The sequence below is a fragment of the Furipterus horrens genome, unplaced genomic scaffold (genome assembly GCF_987537825.1).
Source record: "Furipterus horrens unplaced genomic scaffold, mFurHor1.1.pri manual_scaffold_4, whole genome shotgun sequence".
Taxonomy (NCBI): Eukaryota; Metazoa; Chordata; class Mammalia; order Chiroptera; family Furipteridae; genus Furipterus; species Furipterus horrens.
Window position 1 is genome coordinate 193,117,750 of NW_028327174.1, and position 24,053 is coordinate 193,141,802.

General features: G+C 37.0%; 1 protein-coding gene across 1 annotated transcript in view; it reads right to left on the reverse strand.

Moving 5' to 3' along the window:
* The window catches only part of MEGF9 (multiple EGF like domains 9), a 92,678-nt gene that overhangs the window by 28,870 nt on the left and 39,755 nt on the right, over window positions 1–24,053 (reverse strand). The window contains exon 3 of the mRNA XM_090274640.1: window positions 16,483–16,684. Within this exon, the coding sequence (XP_090130766.1) occupies window positions 16,483–16,684 (202 nt within the window). The remainder of the gene's footprint in view (window positions 1–16,482; window positions 16,685–24,053) is intronic.

Consider the following 24,053-nt stretch of genomic DNA (forward strand, 5'->3'; position numbering starts at 1 on the left):
ACCATTTAGTCCGCTTAAACCCCCTCCCCCCAGCAACACCACATTGTTGTCCATGACTGTGAGTCCTTTTACCGTTTTGCTCAATGACAGCTTGGGGGGCGGGGAGGGGGCGGGGAGAAGGTAAAGAGATTGAACTCAACACTTTGATACCCACTAGGGAGACATTTAAAGCCCCTGAGTGGTTCTCCTCCACTACATCCCCTTCTCTTGCCCCCAAAGCAAGTATTAATCATTCTTTAGCTCTTTAAGAGTTTTACAATTTCTATACGTTTTCTTAAATAATATATCATATAGTTTTGCCCACTCTTAAACTTTATATTAATAAAAATCATTGTTTTCTTTGCTTTTATTTACTTTTTACTGCTGTATCATATTTCACTGCATGAAAATCACCCTGTTTACTTATTCATTCTTCTAGACATAAGGGCTGTTTTCACCTGGTACTATGGATAACGCTGCTGTGCATGTCCTTGTACATGTCTTCCAGTCCATGTGAGCATGCTTTTCTCTAGGGTATATGTCAAGGAATGGAACTGCGAGATAAAAGAGTTTGTGCATGATCAACTTTACTAAGGAATGCCTGAACTGTTTTCCAAGGTAGTAGTAACAATTTACACTCCTATTACCAGTGGAATAATGGTATCATTGCTCTATATCCTCACCAACACTTGATACCATCAGCTTTTAAAATTTTTGCCAATCTGGCAGCTTGAAGTGGTATCAAATTGTGGTTTTAAATTCCTTTCTCCTGATAATTAATGTGACTGAACATGTTTTTCATGTTTATTGGCTAGCGGAGCTTCCTCTTTTATGAAGAGCCTGCCCAAATATTGTTTAAAAATTTAACCTTCATGGTATTTTTTTCCATTACCATTTAATCCCCTTATATCCCCCTCCACCCTGCAATCACCACACTATTGTCCAAGTCCACGAGTCCTTTTTGCTCAGTCCCTCCACCCCCTACCACCCCCCACCTAGCTGTCATCTGCTCTCCATCTATGAGTCTGTCCCCATTTTCCTTGTTAGTTCAGTTTGTTCATTAGAGTCCACATATGAGTGAAATCATATGGTATTTATCTTCCTCTGACTGGTTTATTTCACTCAGCATAATGTTTGCCAGGTCCAACCATACTGTCACAAAGGGTAAAAGTTTCTTTTTTTCTACAACCAAGTAGAATTCCATTGTGTAAATGTCGTATAATTGTTTTATCCAGTCATCTACTGATGGACACTTGGGCTGCTTCCATATCTTGGAGACTGTAAATAACACTGCAATGAACATAGGGGTGCTTATGTTCTTTCAAACTAGCATTCTGGGTTCCTTCGGATGTATGGATCACTGGATCGAAAGGGAGATCCATTTTTAATTTTTTGAGGTATCTCCACACTGCTTTCCCACCAACAGTGCAAAAGGGTTCCCCTTTGTCTGCATCCTCACCAGCACTTGTTTGTTGACTTCTTGATGATAGCCATTCTGATAGGTGTGAGATGATATCTCATTGTGGTATTAATTTGCATTTCTGTAATGGTTAGTGACCTTGAGCATCTTTTCATATGTCTATTAGCCATCTGTATGTCCTCTTCGGAGAAGTGTCTATTCAGGTCCTTTGCCCATTTCTTAATTGGATTGTTAGTTTTTTATTTTTTCTTTTTGGTGTTGAGTTTTGTAAGTTCATTATAAATTTTGGCTATTAACCCCTTATCAGATGTGTTGGCAAATATGTTCTCCCATTCTGTGGGTTGTCTTTTTATTTTGTTGATGATTTCCTTTACTGTGCAACCAAATATTTTTGACATTGATTTGTATGCATTCATTATATATTACTGGAAAAGCAATCCTTTGTCGTTTTAATGTGCTACAATTATATTCTCTCAGTTGTGGCTTTTCTTTCCACTCTTTTAAAAAGTTTTATAGATTAACAAAATGTTAAGATATGAACTCTGGAGCTCCAGTACCTGCATTCAAATCCTGACTTCATGACTTATAAGGCATATGACCTTAAGTAAATTATTTAAACCCTTTATGCCTCAGTTTCCTCACTTGTAAAATGGAGAAAATGATGGTATAACTCTCAGCGGTTTGTTGTGAAGATTAACTTAGTTAATATCTGTTAATGCTAAGCATGTAGAACAGTGCCTGACACATAATAAAAACCATGTAAGTATTGTTATTGCATTAATACTATTGTTGAAGAAATCCTTCCCTAAATCAAGGTCATTAAGATGCTTTCCTAAAAGCTTTATGTTTTGCTTTTCATATTTAGGTCTTTAATCCACCCCAAATTTTTTTTTTAATGATGCAAGTTAGAGACAGGTCCAATCTCATTTTCTTCTTTATAGATAACCAAAGCTTTAGTATAATTCATAGAAAAGTTTATCCTTTTATCCCTAAGCTGTAGTACCTCCTCAGCCATATGTCAAATGTATTTGTGCACATGAGTTGTTTCTTTTCTGGGCTTTTTTTTTTTTTTTTTTTTTGATTTGCCCATGAACCAATATCACAAACTTGAGCACACCTCAGAATCATCTGAAGGGCACGTTATAACACTGATCGCTGAGCCCTAGCCCAGAATTTCTGATTCAGTGGGTCTGGAGTTGGGCCCAAGTACCTACATTTTTAACCAATTCTCGGGTTATTCTGATATTAATCTGAGCACCATACTTGGTTAAGAGAACCACTCCACTAAATTAACTTTGCAAATATCATTGTGCGTATTTCACTCTTACTTTTTTATACTCCTAGTCTTGATTAATAAAGCTGCTTAATTTCCACCTCTGGACTTAGTGCTGAACCCTTCATCTGGAATCAGTTCTGACCTAAGAAGAGGGTATTTAACGCATTCAACTTCAGTAATCTGTCTGTCATTAAGTTCCATTTGCTACTGATTCCTTTGATCTTAGCCTCATATTCTCCATGGCTGAACTTTAGCTATTGTTCTAGTTTCTTGATGCCTGGCTCCTGGTCCCAGTTGCTGTCTCCCCACTTCCCACCCAATGGCTCAGTCCATGACAGTTGCTTTCAAATCTCTCACAGGTCAAATGCCTGCCACTTGAGCCCCATCAAGTCAGGTAGACTCAGCTTTGATACACATAATGACCTAATTCCTACTTTTCAAATGATTCTCTATGGATACTCTCATTATTTCATGTTGCCTTCTTCTATGCAATATGTATTTTCCTTGTAGCCTGGATCTGACTCCTAGATTTATGTCTCCATGGGCCAGTTCCTAGGTGGATGAAATGATGATCACCAACACCCAGGCCTGTACTTACTTGAGACTCATACTGCCATATCTAAGCTTGATCATTGTATTTCAGGGTACAGGGGAGAAAGCCTTGGAGTCAGATAGACCTGGGCTAAAATCTAAGCTCTGCCATTTATTCGTTATGCCATATCGCTAAGTAACTCAGCCTCTAAGAGCAAGACATCTAAGTTGCTCTGAGAAGTCAGGTTAAATGTATAAAACGTCAAGCATAGATGTTTCACAGTATTTGTTAATTTCCTTCTGTTCCTCATGCTGCCTCTCCTGGACTGTGCAGATTCCTTAGATAAAGTTTGGTCAAGAAAGCTAATATATTTCTCTGCAAAATTCCTCATGCTGCCTCTCCTGGACTGTGCAGATTCCTTAGATAAAGTTTGGTCAAGAAAGCTAATATATTTCTCTGCAAAAAGTTTTTTTTTTCCAAATACTTATAATACCTGTTTTACCAGGCATTCTTTTCAATTGTAGAATTCTTTAAAAATCTATTGAAAACTAACAAAAATAAAACTTAAAGAAAGAGTCACAGTGTATGTATTAGAAATTGGCAGAAGAGTTAGGAGGCATTCTATTATTGATGTTATAAGCCAATATTACTGTTTTTGGCAATGTGAGAAGAAGTCTATGTCTTTCCTCTATAGTATTTAAAATAAAATGTCTTAAATTTGATGGTATCTCAGATATCTATGAGAATCTATTGAATGTTATTACATGTCATAGACCATCTCCACAAAAATATGTACATATTCACCATTACATTTCATGTGCTTCCCTCCTCTTAGGTTAAGAACTCCTTACCTTGAACATAGGAGCATATACTAGCCCAGAACTGAAAACCATGGGAGTTTAATGTAACAGAAGGAATATGGGATATGGTTTCAGAAGACCTAGAATTGACTCTTCTCATTCTGATATTTAATAGATATCCTAGCTTGGGCTCATCATGTAACCTTTCAATTATTACTTCCCATCAGTAATTTGATAAGATAATCATCCTTATCTACCTCATGGGGTTGTTAGAATCAAATCAGAAAATGTACAGGAGAAAAGAATACTGTTAATTGTAAATGACCTTGCAATTAGTTATTAACATTTCCTGGAAACCTACTGAATTTATAAACACAGAAACAAGCCTGAAAAATCCAAACTATTGAAACACATGGGATAAATAATACCAGAGAATTCATCTAATACATAAAGAACCAAAATAATGAAATTAACAGTTTTTAACCTAGTCCTATATACTTTGAATGTCAAAATAATCATGGCTGAAGCCCTTATGTACCTTTTTATAGGAAATCTAGAGAAACTTCAAGTCCAAATCTTTCTCTGGGATTGAAAAATGGAGATATTTTGAGTGGAAATCAAATCCAAGGAGAAAAAAAATGAATAGTCCCATATTTCTCTATCCTCTAGGAAACACTGCTATGAAAAAAACATCTGAGATGGAAAATGTTATGCTGACTTAATTTTCTTTCAAGGGACACAGGAGAAGACAAAGCCTTCTTTGTGGCAACAAACATTTTTCTATTTCAGCCTAAGTCTAACATTAAGTTTCAGAAGCTCTTCTTTTAAAACTTTAGAGAAAAGACGGTATTTAAAATATTAAAATAGGCTGTGAATTTGATTTAATATTCTAACCACAATGTCATACATCTAAAATGGCAGATATTTATTCCAGCAGAATAAGTTTATTTCCTTATCCTGATTCCTCTTCTGAACCTAAGGCTAAGAATTATCATCAGAAACAATTTTGTCCTCATAATATGATAGTAATATTATCCATATTCACTTTCTAATTACTCCAAATAACAACTCTATTGACTTTTGTTTTGAAATAATACTAGATTTAAAGAAAAGTTGTAAAGATAGTACAGATAGTTGTATATCATTCACCCAACTTCCCTTAATGTTAATTTCTCACATAACAGTGCTATAAATACTATTAACTTAACTACAGACTTTATCAGATTTCTCTAATTTTTATACTAATGTCCTTTTTCTGTTCGAGGATCCAATCCAGGATATCACCTTATATTTGCTTCCCTTGTCTCCTTAGCCTCTTGCAATCTGGCAGTTTCTCAGTCTCCCCTTGTCTTTCATAATCTTACAGCTTTTGAAGAGTACTGGTTAGATAGTTTGTAAAATGCTCCTCAGTATGAGTTTCTCTGATGTCTTGTCACAATTAGACTGGGGTTATAAATTTTGGGGAGGGATTTCCGAGAGGTAATGTGCACTCCTCATTGCATCTTATTAGGGACTATATGATAGCCATATGATATTACTGATAACTTCATTAGTCAAATAATTTTTCATGCTAGGAATCTGTAATGGTAGCTAAACTTAGTACAGTTATCATGCTTATTTGGAAAATAAGTGGACATTCAACCACTCAATTAATAAACCCTGGGACCTACTGAAGGAAGAGATGGGTGCTGGTTTGAGTCTGTTTCTGCCACTTACTAGTTGTCTGTTTGGGGGGAAACTATTCAAGTCTCAAGTTCTTCATTTGTAAAATATATCACTTCAATCAGTTGTTATTTTATTCTTACAAGCACTTAGCCTGGCACACAGTAAATATTCAATAAATGTTAATGCTGTTCAGTCTGGGGTGGATGGTGGTAGTAACCATGTTAGTAGTATTAGCCAAGTTGTGGGGCATTTTCATCTTAGAAGAAAGTCAAACGACAGATCAGAAAAACACTATGTGTTTATAAGATTTTTTAACTTTTTAAGTGTAGTAAAATGTCCTATCAGAGAGATATCTAACTAGAGATTAAATTAGTGGTTTCTTTCTTTTTTAGCAAAAGAAGTTTATGATTGCTTTGCCATTTGAGCAGGGATAGAAAATAACCTTGAAGTAGATCCTCCTGACTGAGTGAAGAATCATTTAAGTTAGGTTTCCCTCAATTATGTAAGTATACAGCAAACAGGCCCCACTGTCCTTAGACAAGAGTTTAACTGGACCTTTGCATAGGGGACAAAGGGGGATTCTATAAAATGTCTTCAACCAGTACTCTTGCAGCTGGCTTCCACACTGGGATGTGGGTGTATGTATGATTGTTAAGATTTATAACTTAGGGAGCCCCAATTTAGAGCATTTTTGAAAGAACTGGCACTCAGGGAGTGGGTTCATACTCCCTCAAAATATTGTTGCTGCAAACAACTCTGAAGCAATAAAAGCCTCATCAGAATATTGAGCAAGCATTGCCAGTCAGGTTACTCAGGCCCAGGCCTCAGCCCAGCAATTCCATGCAGGGGCGACAACCGACAGTGTCAGTGAACTGATCCGAATCACATTCCCTTAATACTTAGCATGAGAGGATTGACTCCTACCTAGAGTTATTGAAAAATTAGTATTTAATTGATGGAGAATGGGTTACCTCAAAAGGAGGGCACTGGATTTATGCTACTGAGGTATATGAGTATCAGAGTAATTGATTGAAAAAAAAAGGAGGTACACCTATATTTGAACCTGTTTGTAGAAAATTTGTCAGTTATATAAGTTTTTGACCTCCCCATATCTATTATATTTGCTACGCCAACAGGCCTCTCTATAAAATGAATAGTTTTTAAAACTCTTTAAAAATGATGGGCTCTTGTATTTATTTTTAGCAACACAAAAGAACACAGTTATGGGGACACTGCTTGACATTCAGCAGCCAGGCTTTTGGGGAAATAAAAATACCATGGGACACAGAGGGTGGGAGCAGCTACTGAAGCACAGGAAAGCAGACTCAATTCGTGCAGCCTGCAACAAAGCACGAATGGTACGTGTAGGGAGAGGGTATGGGCCTGAGAAGGCCCCCTGGGACTGCGCAAATCCCTAAATTCAACTTAGAAATACAAACTACCTTTAGATTTGTGTGTATATATTAACGCAAAAATCACAAATTTTCTAGAGAATTATGCACAGAAACACTGCTATCATGGGCATATCACCATTCTCACTATTCTCCATTCTCTCAATATTTCATCTACTCTCACTGTTACTACTGTAATTTTGGCCCTCACTAGTCTTCATTGTCTCTGATCTCCCCCTATTTACATCCATCCATTCTACGACTGCTAGAACATGATGCTTACCTTTTTTTCCTGCTTAAAAATTGCTTCATGAATAAAACCCAAATCATCTGTCTGGCCCTCAAGGCCTTCTGTAGCCTGACTCCATTTATCTCCCCTGCCCCCACCCCTCTTCCACCTTACATCCTGTGTAAGCACATCTCTGAGAAGTTCATCTTGCTGCTTCCTGTTCTGTGATGACCTTTCACACTTCTGTCTAAATCCTTTCCTTTCTTCAAAACCGAAGTGAAAAGCTATCCTCCTCAATGAAATTATCTCTGATTTTTCCCACTTTAAGTGATATCTCCCAGTTTCTTAATCCTCTTAACATTTTATCTTTATGTTTTATGATATGGGTCTTCCCACTTCCTATTTATTTTGTATTTCCCACAAGGTCTATTAAAGTATCCTGCACACAATTTGTTGACAAATAAATACTTGGTACCAAAATTTGTACAAACTTGGTTATTTGTGCTATTAGCATATGCATAACTACAGATGTGGGGGAGCCTCTCAGCAGAAGCATGATGCTTTAACGTTATCAATAGCAAAATTTTTACTTTAAATTTCAAACTGGACGTGAGAATTCCTGGTCAAGACGAAGGCATAGATAAACACAGCACAACCATAGTAAAAATCACAACTAAAATATGAAACAACCATCACTCAGAATCATCAGAAAATCAAATGTATGGAAGTCCAACAACCAAGGAATTAAAGAAGTTACATTCATCCAGATGGGTAGGAGGGATGAAGATGCGGAGACATGGAACACGCGGTCCCGCACCTATGTGTGTGGTAGATGAAAATCAGGAGACATACCTCAGGAGAGAGGGATCCCAGCCCCACACCAGACCACCCAGCCCAGGGTTCCAGTGTCAGGAAGATAGGTCTCTATAACTTCTGGCTGTAAAAACCAGTGGGGGTTGGGGAGGAGGAAGAAACTGCAGGATTCTCAGCAGAGGAGGATTAAGGTCGGTTGAGGCCCCGTGCACAGAAGAAAATATTGGGCCCCTTAAAAAAGAGAGAGAGAGACAGGAAAAATAAAAGTATTTATTTATACGCACAGAAAACTATTTTTAAAACCATAAATGAAACAAGTGCATATCCACAAACTAACTTACATCCCTGCATATTTGCGTATATTGTTAAGTCTGCACTGCAGGAGAACCTTCGTAAGTACAAAGTAGCAAATACGATTCTATTGCTCGGACGAGCAGTAGCGCAGTCACACGGGGCCTATGCAGCATAGTACGTGTATAGTATGCAGTGTAGTAATGAAATAATGAAAATAAGTGAATATAAACATACTATCAGGTTTTACCGCCAATGGCAAACTTGTGTATAATTAAAATTGCACATATGAAACCAAACATGGTGTCATTAGAAGAAAGTGTAAAGTCGGGGCCCAGGGCGTGAGCCTGGTGCACCTGGTGCACTGGGTGTGCCCACCATTAAATCCACCTCTGATTCTCAGGGTCTCCTCTTAAAGGGCCAAAAACGGACTTAGGACTTATGCAGACTCACTCCTTCTGGGCTCCAGCAGTGGGGCAGCAGCTAGAGAGGCACCAGTGGCACACAGGAAGAAAGTGAAGTTTCTGGCATCAGGGTGAGTGCTGGGGGACAGCTTCCACCTGGGCAAAGCCCCAGAGGCCAGGCAGCGGCCATAGTGCCTTTTTGGAGCCCTCCCCGCCACACAGCCACAGAGCAGTCACATCATATCTGAGACTCCGTCAACCTGGTTCATGCGAGTGGCCCCATCCTGGCAATTACCTAAGGCTCTGCTCCATCCAACTTATGGGGTGTGCTTTTCTACAACAGGCCTCACTACTAAGACAAGGAGTCAAAGCAGCTCTACCTAATACACAGAAACAAACGCAGGGAGGCTGACAAAGTGAGCAGACGATGAAATATGACACAAATGAAAGAACAAAATTCCCAAAAAAGAACTAAAAAAACAAAATGGAGATAAGCAACCTATCAGATACAGAGTTTAAAACTCATTGGGTCCTTCAATAGCATAAAAAAGACCCAGGCAGAAATGAAGGTTACATGAAGCGAAATAAAGAAAAACTTTACAAGGAATCAACAGTGGAGTGGATGAAGCTGAGAATCAAATCAATGATTTGGAACATAAGGAAGAAAAAACAATCAGAATAGCAAGAAGAAAAAAAATTAAAAAAAAAAAACAAAAAAAACAGGATAGGCTAAGGAGCCTCTGGTACAACTTCAAATGTACCAACATTTGAATCATAGAGGAGGTGGAAGGAGAAGAGAAAGAGCAAAAAATTGAAAACTTACTTTAAAAACTAATGAAAGGAAACTTCTCTAACTTGGTAAAAATAAATATACATGCAAGTCCAGGAAGTACAGAGAGTCCCAAACAAGTTGGACCCAAAGAGGATCACACCAAGGCACATCATAATTAAAATGCCAAAGATTAAAGATAAGGAGAGAATATTAAAAGCAGAAAGAGAAAAGTAGTTACCTACAAAGAAGTTCTCATAAGACTGTCAGCTGATTTCTCAGAAGAAACTTGGCAGGCCAGAAGGGACTGGCAAGAAGTACTCAAAGTGATGAAAAACAAGGACCTACAAGCAAAATTACTCTATCCAGCAATGCTATCATTTAGAATGGAAAGGCAGATAAAGTGCTTCTCAGAAAAGGCAAAGTTAAAGGAGTTCATCATCACCAAGCCCTTATTATATGAAATGTTAAAAGAACTTATTTAAGAAAAAGAAGAAAATCCAAACTACGAACATTAAAATGGCAATAAATTCACAACTATCAATAATTGAAACTAAAAAACAAACAAAACAAACAACTAGAACAGAAACAGAATCACAGATATGGAGATCATTTGGAGACTTATCAGTAGAGATGGGGAAGGGGGAGAAGGGAGGGAAAGGTGCAGGGATTAAGAAGTACAAACTGGTAGGTATGTAATAGACAGGGGGATGTTAAGAACAGTATAGGAAATAGGGTAGCCAAAGAACTTTTATGCGTGACCCAAGGACATGAACTAAGGGGAGGGATTGCTGGAAGGAATGGGGGGTACTGGGTGGAGGGGGGAAAGAGGGAAAATATCAGGACCGCTGTAATATCATAATCAATAAATTTCAAACTGATGTAGAAGAGGCTTAATAAAAATAAAACAAGAAGAGTCTGCAACATGGCTTAAGGAAAGTATGGTGTTTGATCAACAGCAACTACCTCAATTCACTGAGACCTGTTAGCGTTCACAAAGGTCATAAAGAGCTGGTGGAACAAAGGTGTGTGTTGTTGTTTTTTTTCATTCACTTGAATGAAGCGGATATCTGCTTAATAATTAGAAGACCAGGAGGGCAGATCAAGTGCTGTACTGAACAGAGGATTTAAGGCAAAAATGCACGGATAAACACACAGAGCTTTCCGAACTATAATAGCATTATTTACATTTAAACCTCAATGCATTCTGTGCCTTTTTATGAATAAGCCCCTGTCTGGCCATTTATTAACATTCCAATTTTTGTCTAATTTGTTTTACTGTAAACTTAACATAACACTCGGTAAATGTGCTTAAAATAGCTTCTAAGACACAAGCCATTTGGCACTGTACAAATATTTATTGAAACAAATGAATCATGATGGGACAGATGCTGAAATCAGTTACCTGCTTTTGACCAAGATGGCTATCTTTTAAGTCTATCTTCAAGGAAAAAATTATTAAAGTGTACCAAAAATAGGTCATTTAAATTAGAGAAATTAGAGATTGTTATGATTGCAAGAATAATAATAGAGGTATAAAGTTATTTTAAAATAAAATTAAAGCTATGAAGACTTTGTTGTTTTTCTCCAAAATAGCATGAAAAAATGTTAGTTAAGATTTCTTGACTTTGGTATACCATGTATATGCAACTGTCTACCAGACTTCTCTATCTGAATGTCCCACAATCATTTCAGAATGAACATGTTTGAAATGAAACATCATCATCATGTTCCTCCAACTTGCTTATCTACCTATATTCTTTATCCAGTTAATGAAATAGCTCTTCACTTGTGTGCCCAAGTCAGAAAGACACATGGGAGTCATTTCTCTTTCTCTCCCTTATTATATACATACATCAACTATCTAGTCTTATAGATTTAATCTTCCAAATATTTCTTACATTGGTTCTCTGCTCTCCAGCACCATTACCAATGCCAATGTCAATGCCTTAGATCAGAACTTTAAACTCCCTTGCTTGGATTGTTATAATAGCCTTCTTACTGGTCTCCTTGCCTGAGATCACTCTCTCTCATCCATCCAACTTCTGATACAGTAATTTTCCTAAAAAGCAAATCTGATGTCATTTCTTACTCGATATTCTTCACTGGATAAAATAATTTGCATGACATAGCAGGTCCTTTATGGTCTGGCCCTATTCTTTATTCATTTACTTTGTTCATTTTTCAAGTGTTTACTGCATCTACTTTGTGCCAGGCACTGTTCCAGGTGTTAGAGATACAACAGTAAATAGACAAAAGTCTCATCCCTTAGCATTGTCCACTCTCCTTCAACCTCTCTCCACCATTACCAAGCATTCCTTGCCTTCAAGAAATAGAGAGCCACTTGAGATTAAAGATGCTTTATTCTTTCACATAAACTTCTACACATCCTTCAAGTCTCAATTTAGATCCAACTTTCTCTCTCAAGACCTCCATGAATTGCCTGTGTACTTTATGAATAGTCATACTTTGTTTGCATTTCTATCTTTCCTCTGTCAGTAAGTTTCTTGAGCATGGGGATAATGTCTTCATTAAATGAAGTGAGTGAATAAAATGACAAAGCTTTTCTCAATTATTAATTACATCTAGTGATCAAATAACTTTTTCTTAATCTCTCAAAATTATAGACAAAGTGATAAATAAAGAGTTTACACAAGCAGCTGTTACTCCCAATTATCACACAGGAGATGATTTTCAGAGCCACATATGAATGTTGAGCTTTGGAGGTTTGTCATCTTTCTACTTGACATTTATTTCAGTATAAGTTTACTTCATGAGTAAAATTTTGCCCTCTGTCCTGGGGCACGGTCCATTGATTAAAAGTGCAAAGTAGCAAATATTTCAAAATATACTGTGTAGCAGCAACCACAGATTTTATGAAAAGGATATTAAACCACTAGAGAACTTCTTTGCTATCTTACCTCTGTAAAATGATGTACCTTATATACTAATATACTATGAATACATTTTTAAATCTCAAATATGTATATAAGTGCCTAGAGAGAAAGTCAGCCCTGAAATACTTTAAGAACTGTATTAAGAGACTCAACTTCTCACACTAGGCATACTACTCTTTGAGACAAAATGCTATGTGATTCCTTCATTCATTTATTAAACATGTACAAATGTAAACCAGGAAAACATCAGAAATGAAATCCAAAGGCAAAAATTAGAAGTTAAGATATTGTAAATCAACTATGTCCCAGTTAAACTGGTTGGAACCCCACTGATGATGTGAGGGGGTGGCCATCTGTCAGTACATAAAGAACTTTGTTTTTGCACACAAAGACATTGCTCAACCCACATCTGGCTCCTGAAGCCAAATTCTACCCTCACTGGGACAACTCCCACTGAAATATATGGGCATAAAGAACATGGACATGAATTTTTAAAAAGCCAGTTGTTTGTTCCATGAGCATTAGATGTATGACAGAATCAGGACAGAATTCAGTCCACCTTTCTATTTTTATTTATTTTTTAAAAGAGAACAGGGAATTTAAAAGAGAAAAGAATTTGAGTAGGTGTTAGAAGATGAGATTTCTCATCTCATTGTATAATCTTATAAAATTCGCTTGAACTTGCATGGTTTTTTCCTCCTGATAAGGTCTTCTTCTCATCTCTCTAACTTCCCAAATCACAACTGGAAGACACATCATAGTTCCCATCTTCTCTTGAAAACCTTTTCTTATTATTTCAGCTCATTCCTGTTCTTTTGCCACTCTAAAATTTAGAAATTTAACACTGTTTTGTATTGGTTTTTAGTAGTTTTGTGTCCTTTAGTCTTGCATAAATTATATGTTTTCTTCACAAGAGCAAAACAATATTGTTTTCATTCCAGAGTTTTTAGTTCTCTTTTGTTAATCACCAATTCTACTCCTCACTTTTTAAAATTAAAACAGACTGAACACAAAAAGATGGCAATATGATAGATATTGTAATCAATAATTATTCATTGAAGGGATGATCCTCTGATGTTCTCAGTTCCTACTAAGCTAAAATGGATTGATTCTAATAAAGAAGTTATTTATATAGCATGAGCATCACATTGGAGTCAGGATCTGATTACCAGAATACAACCATAAAAAATTCCTGAATAGTCTGCACCACAGCATCAAAGTTTTTTATAATACTCGCTCACTTTGCTCAGTATCTGAGATTTTCAAAAAGGCTGCACCAGTTTAGTGAATAGGAATACATATCCTAGATCCTGATTGCAAATGGTTCAATACCAACACTTTTACTTACTGGCTCTTACCTTGTACGTTAGCCAAATTACCTAACCTGCAATATTTTTCCTGTGCAAATAAGAATAATAATAGTGTTGACCTGATATGGTTGCTGTGAGAATTAAATGAATTACTACATTCAAAGGGCTTAGGATAGTGCCTGGCACGTGTTCAATTAATTTTAACTATTATTATCATTATTCTAAAATATAGAATGTCCAATTATAAAAGGTTTAATAGTTTTTTTATAAAAATGGAAGAAAACAATCTAAAATTTTTTTTTGTTAGAATGAACAATCTCTTCTTTAACCTACCAACAAAAACAAATACCTCGACCCCTACTCACAGCCAAGTCTGGTTGACTTAATCCTCCTCATTTGTGAATCACCAATTGCTTTTTTAAAAAATAGATTCAACTCCTAGGAAGTTATAGAGCATAATCTATGTGCCAGTCACAATGTAAGTGGATACATACACACACACACACACACACATTTCTCACAAAAACCCTTGTTATGTATATAAATTCTCTTTTACAGATGAAAACACTGAGGCTTAGAGAGGTCAAACATCTTAATCAAGGTTGTATGGTTAGTAAGTGGCTGAACCAAGAACGGGATCAAAGTCTACTAATTTCAGGCTCCACTTCCTTTCTACTACACGGTGCACTCCTTGCCTGCAATATCCTTTCTCCCTTAACACCTACACATAATTTATCGCAGAGCACAACACAGGGGGTTCATCCTCATGGTTCACCATATGTTCTTGCCAAGGCACATAGTCCTGCAATGTCCCCTTTCTGTTCCTCTAGTCTCAGGTCAACTTAACCTCCTCTGTGGCAGTAAGAAATGTAGCGCTTAGCTCCCATGTTGTCCTTCTAAAGGCTTCTTTTACGTACAGGCTTAGAAGTAAACACTTTTCTATCTCTCCAGAAGTACTCAAGGCAAATGCATTTGCAGAATCTTATGCTAATGTTAGTAGTGAACATGCCATTAGACAACAGAATGAACAGATCTCATCTTTTAAAATGGCAAGAAATGTGAACCTTCTGAATATAACTTGTATAGACATGTTTGGGGGGAATAAAGGAAGCGATGGTGAGCAACTACTATGTTCTCAACCTCAAATAATAGCGTGATTAACAGTTTTCTCAAATAACAGAGTGATTAGCAGCACAGTAATAAGGACACTGGACTTGGAATTGGAAGACCTAATTGGTATTCTTTCTCTGTCACTTACAATCTTTGTGATTTAAGAATCTTCATCAAGTTAGTTGTTGTTCTGGCTGGTGTGGCTCAATTGGTTAGAGCATCATCCTGTAACTGAAAAGTTGTGGGTTCGATTCCCAGTCGGGGCATATGCCTGGGCTGTGGGTTAGATCCCCAGTTCAGGTGTGTACAATCCCCGGTCAAGGTGCAAATGGGAGACAGCCAGTCGATATTTCTCACCTCAATGTTTCTCCCTCCCCCTTCCTCTTTTTCTAAAAGCAATGAAAAATGTCTTTGGGTAAGGATAATAATAAATAAATAAATAAATAAATAAATAAATAAATAGAAGTTGTGAGGATTATGGCAAATAACTATGTAACAAACAAGCATCATAAATTTATTTTTGTTGCACTTGAAATTATAAGTTTCTTAATCAAGTTCACATTTATATTTTGAAGTACATTATGGCACAACATTTTATAATAGTACACTATGATTAAAGCATACAAAAGATATAAAGAATCTTTTCTGTGATGGAGCTAAAAGTTCCTTTAAAATATTCCCTCATTAAGCCAATAATATTCCTTTGAAATTAAAGCAAACCAGAGTTTATTAGGTGATATGTGCTAGGAATTTTATATATGTTATACTCGTATAACCTTCACAACAAGCTTGAGAACAAACTGAGACTCAGAGAAATGAAATTACTTGCCAAAAACACACAGCTCTTAAATGGCAGCAAATCAGTCTACCCAGGTTAGACTGATTCTAAAGCTTGTGTTCTTTTCTTTGTATAATATTGTCTCTTCAGCTTTTTGTGCACACAAAAAGCTACATGCCTCATTCAAGGTCAAAAGAATAATTATTTTCAGTATAGGAGAAGACAAACCCTCATATTTTGGGGCACTGTTTTACTAGTTTAGGTCACCTCCACATAACATACTATTTTAAAGGTAATTTTCAAACAATTACTGCTTAATCTAGTTTTGGTCCCCAAAATGTGCTGGTACATAGAGGGAAATCAGTCTTTTCTACTAGTTAAAGAAATTAACATATTATCAAATTTAAGCCTTAGATGTGCAAAGAAACAGTTCTAGAATTTTGATAAGAGAAAAAAACAAATAATACATTTTCTGAAACTCCAATGGTATGTTAATAAACAGGATTGTTTGCACTGGTCATGCCTGGAATTTATTACTTTCAGAAAGAAGATTGCTTTAGCAATAATTTTTTCCATGAAACTAAGAGAACCTATCACAAAGCAAAAATTGGTGACCTATGTGCTTCTGAAGAACTAAATCTGTAAATTAGAAGCTTTGTAATCTTGACATTAAATATAATATATAAAAGAAGGAATAAAAGTATATGCAATATTTTGTAAGTCTTCCTCTTTATTTAAACCAGTCTGGTCTTGAGAGCAGGAGTCTTCTTTTTGTTGATCATATAAAATTAACTTCACCTCAACCCGCTGCTGCTTACCTGTTGCAGAGTATGCTCAGGGCTCCACGTGGACTACATCCGCATGACAGACAGACCCCAGAAGTGTGATTCAGGTAAAAGCCCTCCTTGCAGGTTTCACAGCGAAGACCCTGATAACTTGGCTTACACTCGCACTGCCCCGTAGTCTGGTTGCAGCGATTCACATCCAGGCTTCCAACCACAGAGCAGTTACACGCATATTCTGCAAAGGCAAGAAGGAAAAAGACATTATTAACTAAGACTTAATGCTTTATTAATAAAATGAACTTAATTTTTCTTAGTAAGTATTCATGACAACTGTGTAAGGATGGATAAAATATATTCTAGTTCAATTCCACTTCCTATTCTACTTAGTTTATTTAAATTGGAAAATAGATACAGTAAAGTACATGAAACTATGTATCATTCATAATGATAAAACATTCTCATTTTCTTTTTGGTACTTTTCATCTCCTAGTTTTTTCACCCTACTATCCTGTGTGTGTGGTCTGTATATTATTAGTTTTTCTGGATTGGAAATCTCCAAAGGCAGGGCCTATGCTTGGTCTACATGGCACTGAGAGCAAGTTGGAAATAACAACATGTTAAATAATAAATAATCCCATTGTATAGCTGCAAAAGCCTAAGGCTCAGATGGTTAACTGTGATAACTTACATAGGTCAGACAAGATTGTGCTACAGCTGAAATCATAAGTTAATATGTTCTTCTCAGGGAGAAGTTAATGGAGAAATGAAACTTTAAGGTGAAGAAATAATAAGAAAAATCCCAGTGAGAAAGTTTACTAGATCATCCTGACCAATGGGTTAAAATCAATCACAATTTGAATCTCTTTCCCAAATTAAAAGGTTTAGAAAATAAACATTTTCTTCAGATTCATTTCAAACAGCTCTTTAGATGAAAATATTTAGAAGTCCTTGGCTTTAGCCTTTCAATACAGATACATTTAAAGGTTAGTTAAGATTTAGTTTGTGCTATTATTAATACCCATTTTATCAGAAAAAAAGCATTTTTGGCATAGTTTTACAGAATATTAACATAGGACTTTGCAAACATGTACAAAGACTTGCAGTTAAAATAAACTGTAGATAAAACAAAACCTGTACATATTGTATAAGAATAGCCCCCATTTCAAAATAATTATGAACCTAGGTTTGAAAAGTCCAGTGAAGTCTATGATACAAATTATACTTCTGAATAGATAAGGCACTGTGTAAAATGGCATTATTCTCATAAAAGTTTAGCTTGAAAAAAAAATCTTTAAGGAAATTGGGACAACTGTAACAGCATAATCAATAATTTAAAAAAAAAATCTTTAATGTAATTTTTGATGATTTCTTAAGTTACTAGATAACTGCAAATCCAGAGCCTTAAACAGAAAGTTATAAAGGAGTTTGTTTCTCTGTTCAAGAAAATTAACCTTCAATTTTTTTATGCCATCACAATCAACTTATTCACACAAAACAAAGGATTCCATAAAGATACTTCCACTTGGCCAACCCTATATCTACTCTATGCCGCCTACATTTCCTCAGTTCCTAATCTTTGGTGTCAGCCGATCTCCCTGTTCCTTCCACATCTTCTAATTTGTAAATTTACCAAATGAATAAATATATTGTATATGGGTGTGTGATTTTTTTATGTGTATGTCAAAACCTAGAAGAGAGTTCAGGTTTCTTCGGCCCTAAAGTTCAGAAAGGAATCATCTTCCCATCTCAATGAATACGCTTATTTTTATTAGGCTGTGTAAGCATGACATTTCATTGACAGTGTTACATGCTTTCACGTTATTTCTACTGTGTGTGTGGGTGGTTTTTGTAAATGAGGAAGCCATGGTTAGTGCTCTGTAAACCTGCAAATGAAAACTTCATGGCAAGATCTTCACTCTACCAAAAATGACCAGAATGCTTAAAATAACATTTTTCTTCCAAAATTTGGGAGGATTTCAACATACATTTCAAATTCCTCTTGCTGGACCAGTTTCATCACAAGTTACCTAACCAAATTCTACTGGTGGGGGCAGAACTAGGCCCCCCAAATTGAACACATTAAAAAATTCAGTAATAAAGGCTGAGAATTTTATGCTATTATTTCCTTACAAATGTGCTTTCATCAGAAACCTGAATTAGTATTCCCAATGAATGAGATTAGTAGTATTTGTAAAAAGAACTCAATCTAAGAACTCTGAGACAAAACTAAGTTGTTTCTTTTTTTCAGAAACTTCTAATGGATAAACCTTCATTACTAACCAAGTTCATTAGTTCTTTCTATAAAACTAATTCAAATTCTTCATTATCCCTTGAACATATTATTTCTAGTCCCAACTCTGAACATTTATTCATTCTGTTCCTCTTGAAATGTTCTCTCTTTCCACATTTTCAAACCTACCCCATATTTCAAGAATCGACTGAAATTTACTCATCTATACATTCTAACTCTACTGTCTTTAGCATGACTCCATAACAGCTACTACTTATAACACATAAGACAATAATTTGAAGAAGCAGTAAAGCAAAGCAGAAATGAGCATGAACTGTAGAGATGGACAGCTGCAGGTGTAAATCAAGCTCTGTCACTTGCTAATTTTACAACCTCAGGCAAGTTAGCTAACCTTGTGCTTTTCTTTTCTCATGGGTAAAAAGGGCATAATATAGAGCCTATAATACTTAGCCCCAACATATAAGCTGGAAGTAGTTTGAAGTACTGCAATAATGAACACAATCATTGGTAGAAAGGGACACCTAATGAAATAACATAAACACAACTCAGATGTCAGATTCATAGGTCACACAGCTGTGTTATACCCTGTGGACAAGATCTGTTCAATAAAAGCCTAGGATTAAATTTATTACCCTGGCAGTTTTGAAGCTGTTTGAAAATAGAAATATCAAGGCCCAAAGAAAAGACAATAAATTCATGTTTTTCTCTGAGAATTTGAACTTATGGGATAATTTTGATATAAAGTTATCCAAAGCAATCATTGCATTTAAATTTAAAGTTATAGGCCATCTAACTAGAGAATAAAATGGTATCCTACATTGCCTGGCTCTATACATTACCTACAGATACAATGACAAAAGCAAAGGTTTAGGACATGGTGTCAGAGAGGATGAAAAAGAGCATTTATCGGTACTAATCATCCTAACAGCAGTGGGGTGAATGGCAAATATTTCAGCAAGACAGACAACCCTAGTACCAGGAAGAGGGCTGATGTATCAAGACAAAAATACACTGTCATGTTAACATGCCTCTCCAAATTAATCAAAGGAAAAGAAGCCAAAGCCAAGCCTGGTAATATGTGTACCTTTCCTGTCTGGAGCTCAGAATCCAAGGCCCTATTCCAGTGACTGACATCAAATGAAATGACTCAAGTTAACCAAACAGACTGAGCAACAGTACTAAACGTAAAGCACCATGAACATCCATTTAGTTGTGTCAGGAAACCGGCTAGCTTGTAAGTAGAGTAAAATCTAAGAGCCTTCCCAGTTCTTGACGTTCATATAGAATCAGAAAGGAGTTAATGCAGAAACAATGCAATTTACCAGGAAGCTGGCAAAATGAAAGGAAAGGAAATTTCAACTGATAGAAGCAGTGGGAAGGACCTTGTAGCCAAAGAAAGGAGATGAAGCACTGATTTTTTTAACGAGACAGAATCATAGACACCAGAGCAGCACAAAGGAGTCTATAACATAACTAACGGATAGTAATGGGAATTAAACAATATGAACAGGACACAGAAAGGTAATCACAGACAAGTCTGAATAATATACCAAAAGCTCATTTGGTTGCCTAAGGGTAAATATGGAATAAAACCTGTTATTTCACTAGTAAGTTTCTTTTCAATGCCCTATAATTCTTAACAAAACTCTAGAGAAACAGAAAAAAAAATTAATGTTAGAAAGTAAATGTCAGCAGAGACTGCAACCTTTCGCAATATTTTTTTTCTTTTTGGCTTCTGAAGAGCAATGAAACACAGTGATGTGAACCCTGAAGAAGATTAAGAAACTAAAATCTGGTGCCAAACTCTTTGAAAATAGACATATAAAGGCCCAAAGAAAAGACAATAGATTTGTGTTTTTCTCTGACAACTTTGACTTAGGTGATGATTTTGATGTAAAAGTAGCCAAAGTAATCTTTGTATTTAAATCAAACATTGCAGCCCTGACTGGTGTGGCTCAGTGGGTTGGGCATCATCCCGCAAACCAAAAGGTCACCAGTTTGAATCCTGGTTAGGGCACATGCCTGGGTTGTGGGCCAGGTCCCTGGTTGAGGTCTTGCTAGAGGCAAGTTTGATATTTATCTCACATATAGATGTTTCTCTCCCTCTCTTTCTCCCTCCTTTCACCTCTCTCTCACAATAAATGAAAAAAATCTTTACATCAAACACTGCACTCTTCCAAACATTCCCTACAAAGGGCCAAAAATGAAAATTTTCAGCACTTAAAAAACATAGGGCAAGCCTTTTGGCTCAGACAAGCAGGAAATCACTGTTACCCCTCCACCAGCAGACCCTCTGCAGATCCGGGTTGGACTGGATAGTCATGCCTGACCCAACCTTCTGTTCAAAATAGTGGCATAGGCTCATCTCTTCACACATCATGTCAAAATTACATCTAAAATATAGAACAAACAAACAAAATAAATAAATAAATAAATAAATAAAATATAGAACAACCATCACTCCGAACCATCAGAAATCAGGCTGAATAGAAGTCTGACAACTACAGAATTAAGAAACCAATCCAACTACAGAATTAAGAAACCAATCCATCCAGATTGGTAGGAGGGGTACAGATGCAGAATGGCTGGTCTCTCACTCACATGTAATAGATAAAAATTTGGGAAGGATATCTCAGGGGTGAGGGTTCCCAACCCCACACCAGCCCACAGTTCCAGCACCAGGAAGATAAGTCTCCACAACTTCTGGTTGCAAAAACCAGCGGGGATTGAGTCGGTGGAAGAAGCTGCAAGAGCCCCAAGAAGTTCCTCTTAAGGAACCCACACATGAACTCACCTACACAGACTCACCCCCTCTGAGCTCCAGCACCAGGGTAGCAGCTTGAAAGGCACCAGTGGCATATGGGAGAACCTGAAGTGACTGGCATCAAGGTGAGCAGAGGCCATTGTCCCTTTCCTAAACCCTCCCCCAAAGAGCCGGCAAGCTGGGGCCATATCTGAGACTCCATCAACCAGACTAACAATGTTTGACCCTCCTTGGAGATCCCAGAAACTCCAAGACACCCTATCTACAGTCCCACCCAAGGCTTCTTTTCCATATGAATGACTGGTCTTGGCTCATGTTTCACAACTTCCTAAATCCTCTCAAATAAGCAACAACTGGCCTCAGTGAGCCCAGGCCTGGCACAAGCAGCAGCAGCCTAGATTCACAGCCTGGCTTGCCTAGGAATCTCCAAGCCCGGCACAAGTAGCAGCCATCTCAGATTGCTTTATAGCAAAACACAGGTGGGGTTTGACCTTGGCCTGCACCACCTGGAAAACCCCAGGACCAGCGCACCCAGTGGACAGCTACAGATCACACTGGAGCACCACCACCCTGCCCCACACGGCTGATCCTCCACAGAGGATGGAGGTTGGTGGTAAGTGGTCACAGACAATTGTTGCAGCTGACTGGCCTGGGTAAATCCCTCTCCTTGATCTTTCAACAGCAACCAAAGTTCAATTACAAGAGGAGGGTATACTCTGCCTACACAGAGAGTGCATCTCAAGTACCCAGCTTGGGTGATAGGGGAGATTGTGCTGCTGGACCCTACAGGACACCTAGTACATTAGGCCACAATACCAAGAAATGGAGTCAAAGCAACCCTACCTAATACATAGAAAAAAAATACAGGGAGGCTGCCAAAATGAGGACACAAAGAAACATGGCCCAAATGAAAGAACAGATCAAATCTCCAGAAAAAGAGCTAAATGAAATGCCGATAAGCAACCTATCAGATGCAGAGTTCAAAACACTGGTTATAAGGATGCTCAAGGAAGTTACTGAGGACCTCAGCAGTATAAAAAAGATTCAGTCAGAAATGAAGGATACACTAATTGAAATTAAAAAAAAATTTACAGAGAAACAACAGTAGAGGGGATGAAGCTGAGAACTAAATCAATGATTTGTAACATAAAAAAGCAAAAAAACAATCAATGAGAACTACAAGAAGAAAAAAGAATCCAAAAAAACGAGGATAGTGCAAACAGCCGCTGGGACAACTTCAAGCATTCCAACGTTCACATCATAGAGCAAGAAACTGGAAATCTATTTGAAAAAATAATGGAGAAAACTTCCCTAATTTGGTGAAGGAAATAGAGATGCAAGTCCAGGAAGCACAGAGACTCCCAAACGAGTTGGAACCAAAGAGGACCACACCAAGACACATCATAATTAAAATGTCAAAGACTAAAGATACCAAGAAAATCTTAAAAGCAGCAAGAGAAAAGGAGAGAGTTACCTATAAAGGAGTTCCCATAAGACTACCAGCTGATTTCTCAAAAGAAACTTTGCAGGCAAGAAGGGACTGACAAGAACTATTCATAGTGACGGAAAGCAAGGATCTACCTCCTAGATTACTCTACCCAGCAATGTTATCATTTAGAATGGAAGGGCAGTAACGTGCTTCCCAGACAGGTAGAGCTAAAGGAGTTCATCATCACCAAACCATTATTACATGAAATGTTAAAGGGACTTATTTAAGAAAAAGAAGAAATCCAAACTATGAACATTAAAATGATAACAAACTCACAACTATCAACAACTGAATCCAAAAAAAAACAAAAACAAACTAAGCAAACAACCAGAACAGGAACAGAATCATAGATATGGAGATCGTATGGAGGGTTATCAGCAGAGAGGGGAAGGGAGAGAGTGGGGGAACAGATACAGGGCTAAGAAGCATAACTGGTAGGAACAAAATAGACAGGGGGATGTTAAGAATGGTAAAGGAAATGGAGAAGTCAAAGAACTTATATGCACCACTCATGGACATGAACTAAGGGGAGGGATTGCTGGAGGGCAGTGGGGTACCATGCAAAGAAAAACAAAGGGGATTAAAAAATTGGGACAACTGTAATAGCATAATCAATAAAATATACTTCAAAAGAGCACAAATAGGTAGTTATGGAATAGCCATGGGAATGTACAGCACAGTATAGGAAATGGAGTAGCCAAGGAACTTATACTCATGACCCATGGACTTGAACAACGGTGGGGAAATTGCCTGAGGTAGTCAGGGGTGCTGGGTAGTGGGGGGCAAAGGGAAAAAAACTGGACAACTGTAATAACATAATCGATAAAATAAAATTTTAAAAATAAAATAAATACTATTTAATTAAAGAAGAAGAATCTTCTTTTCCCTGTAGCTCTCACTTTTGTCAGGCTGTAACCGTTCCAATGTTAAATGAAGGAGAATAGGAAAAAATGAACGCTAAAGATGTATAGGATTCCCACCCTTTTTTCACATACAGTTGTCATTTCCCTTTGAGATTCACCATTAAAAACCCCACTCTATTTACACTAAGGCCAGGAAAATGCTATTAAGTATAAGTCTGCATCTATCAAGTCTATCCA